This window comes from Echinops telfairi, unplaced genomic scaffold, assembly GCF_000313985.2.
Source record: "Echinops telfairi isolate 266 unplaced genomic scaffold, ASM31398v2 ScPeMD7_4225;HRSCAF=4972, whole genome shotgun sequence".
In the NCBI taxonomy this organism is placed as follows: Eukaryota; Metazoa; Chordata; class Mammalia; order Afrosoricida; family Tenrecidae; genus Echinops; species Echinops telfairi.
Window position 1 is genome coordinate 417,577 of NW_022108124.1, and position 2,947 is coordinate 420,523.

The following is a 2,947-nucleotide window of genomic DNA, read 5'->3' on the forward strand; positions in this document are numbered from 1 at the left end:
TTAAATACACAAATTTAACTGCAATGTGTTTGCAATCATGATAAACCTCTCTCTCAGGAACTCCCTCCTTTGTATTAGAAAGTTTTTAATAGTATTGGTTTCTTTGAAGAGTTCATCTATCTCATCAGTGTAAGATGCATCTACTGCCATTTTCTCACTTAAGATCTTTGCATATGTAGACAACAATAGGTTAATTCCTTGCTGATATAATTCAAATCTTTCTCCAGGGTTTCATCTTTACAAAATAGTCCAGAACTCTCAGAGAAAGATGAATCTGATTTTTCATGAGATGACAGTTGTGGACTATTTGGCATTTGAGACTCCAACTGTCTCGATCTCTTGTAACTTCTAGTATCAGGTTTCACAAGGTGATGTGCCCTATTCCGGAGGTCTGAGCTGAGTTCCCTTAACTTGATGGAATCTGCATCTCCACATTGGGGTTGGGCTATCCAGTATTTTCCTTCTCAAAATCGGGCAGTATTTTAACCTCCTTCGGAAGGATTTTATTTTAAAATAAGGAAAGAGTCAAATGAAGATCTCTCCAGGACGGCCATGACGTCAGCAGCCAGATCCACGCAGAAAGCTAGTTTCTCCCTTTGAACAGAAGAGGTATCAGTCTGCACGAACTCTTCTCGGCAATTTTTACTTAACTGTGTGTCTCAGAGACTCTTCCATAAGATGGAAAGAGCCTCCTTCCATTTGCAAAACATCCTGTTTATTCCCCAAAGGGCATATAATTTATTTAGCCAGAGCCTTACAAAACATTTTGTGAACAGCTAGGTTGTTTTTGTATTTTTACTATTGCAACAAATGTTGCAGAGAATAGCCTTCCAATGCTTTGTTTTGTATGTGCAAAGAGATAGCCCTAGGACTTACCCCTAGGAGAAAACTGCTGGGCCAAGACTATGGTCGTGGGTTGAATTGTATCCTCCCAAATATGTGTCAACTTGTCTGGGCCATGATCTTCATGGTTTGTGTGTAACGGAGAATTTGGCAGTTATGTCGTGATGCAATCTTTCCTCCAAAGTGTGATATGAGCAGTCGATCCGTGGTCACAGCCCTGCTCTCACATAAAAGGAGTTCCCCGGGCATAAGACCTACATCACCTTTTATCATCCAGGAGAGGAACCGAGGGAGAAGCAAGCAGAAAGAGGAGGGACCTGACTACCACCACGAATGAAGTGATGGGAGCAGAGAGCATCCTTTGGACCCAGGGTTTAGAATCTTGTAGGTCCCGGGGAAGATGGATGTCAAGACACCTGTAGGTCTCCAAGGGACTCTGGGCCCACAGGTGTTGGAAAGAAACCAAGACCTTCCCTCAGAGGGGACCCAGAGAAAAGGCTCTCCCTAAGGGCAGCACTCTGAAACCGTGAGAAAATTCTTTTTTGTTTAGTCATGCCATCCACTTGTGGTATTTCTGTGATGGCAGCACTAGAGAACTAAAACAACGATCTAATAATGGGTGTATTTTAAACGCAAGTTCAAGACTCTTCTCTTTGAAGGTATCCAATTGTGAACAGCTTTAGGTCAACTGGCACCTGTGTGAGAGTGTAGGGGTGGAGTGCAACCTCTTGGTCAGGTCAAAGCCTAATGTTCCTCCTTGTGGGGGGAAGCCCTTTTGATAAGAGAGACAGTGAGAACTCCTCTCTGGCTCCTTTGCCCTCCCTGTTAAGATTCTTGCTTGGGCTCCAGGGGTGGCCCCATGTGGGCCACTGACCAAGGGAGCTGAGTCAACACCGTGGCATGTTCCCACTGACCTGGGTTCCACACAATCTGCACCCACTGGCCTGTGATCGCCCTGTATCATGCGTCACCTTTCTGCATCATTAGCCTGCAGTAACATGAACCTTAGGAGGGCCCCAGCAAGCATTGCACCCAGAGACTAGCATTGGGCTGGGCTGGGCTGGGCTGGGCTGCCTTCCTGATATAAAATTCCTTCTTGATATAAAGTTCTTTATTACACATAGATCAGGGCAACTATTCTTGTTTCTAGAGACAACCGAATCTAACACAACCTGTCTTGTATTGATCAACAAGGGAAGTCTCACCTATTTTCTCCACCCCGAAAGGGAAGGGTGAGAGAGAGAATCTTCCAGGGGATCACACTCTACAGAGTTGTTACAATCAAAACAGAACGTGGAACTTTTCATTAGACATCGGCTGCTTTCTCACTACGCAATTGTCACATGAAGTAGCCCATCAGGGGAGAAAGGGGCAATTTCTTTCTTCCACAATGCATGTTCTCGTCTTCCCTTTTTTCCTGAGAACATCCCTTTCTTCTCAGAAGATCCTGTCACCCGATGACCGATGGAATGCCGGCATGGCCCTCATGCCTGACCGTGCCTGACCGAGGGTCAGACCCCTGCCATTTCCTGCTCAGTTGGCCTTTAGAAACTCAGTGTAACTTAAGGTAAAATTAGAACCTTGGAATTATAAACCATTTATCTAAGGATACTCTAGAGCAGGGGTCCTCAATTTTTTTAAACAGGGGGCCAGTTCATTGTCCCTCAGACCCATTGGAGGACCAGACTATAGTTTTTAAAAAAACTATGAACAAATTCCTATGCATGCTGCACATATCTTGTTTTGAGCTAAAAAAAACAAATGGGGCAAAAACAACCTGGCAGGCTGGATAAATGTCCTCGGCGGGCCGCATGTGGCCCGCGGGCCGTAGTTTGAGGACACCTGCTCTAGAGAAACAGACTCCGTAAGACATTGAGATCGGAGGGTAAATTTTAACAGCATTGCATTCATTCACATAGGCACACGTTTCTGCCAAACAACATGTGTTTCGAATGTCTCTGTGATCAGTGAATGGCTACACACAGGTTCTCTCCAAGGTACACGTCTCTTCAATAATGCACAGTGCCTTCGAAAAAGGATGTCAGTCATAACCACGTGTTTGTTTGTCCATAGTAAGGTGTATCTAAGAGGTGTTGTGTCATTG

The 2,947-nt window shown here is 44.8% G+C and overlaps 1 protein-coding gene across 1 annotated transcript; it reads right to left on the bottom strand.

The window, feature by feature from the left end:
• Positions 1-1,824, bottom strand: TEX12 (testis expressed 12). Its single transcript, XM_013006142.1, is given in 3 exon segments — positions 1-194; positions 197-421; positions 1,815-1,824. Coding segments are annotated over 3 exon segments (429 nt in total).
• Positions 1,825-2,947: the final 1,123 nt, after the last annotated feature.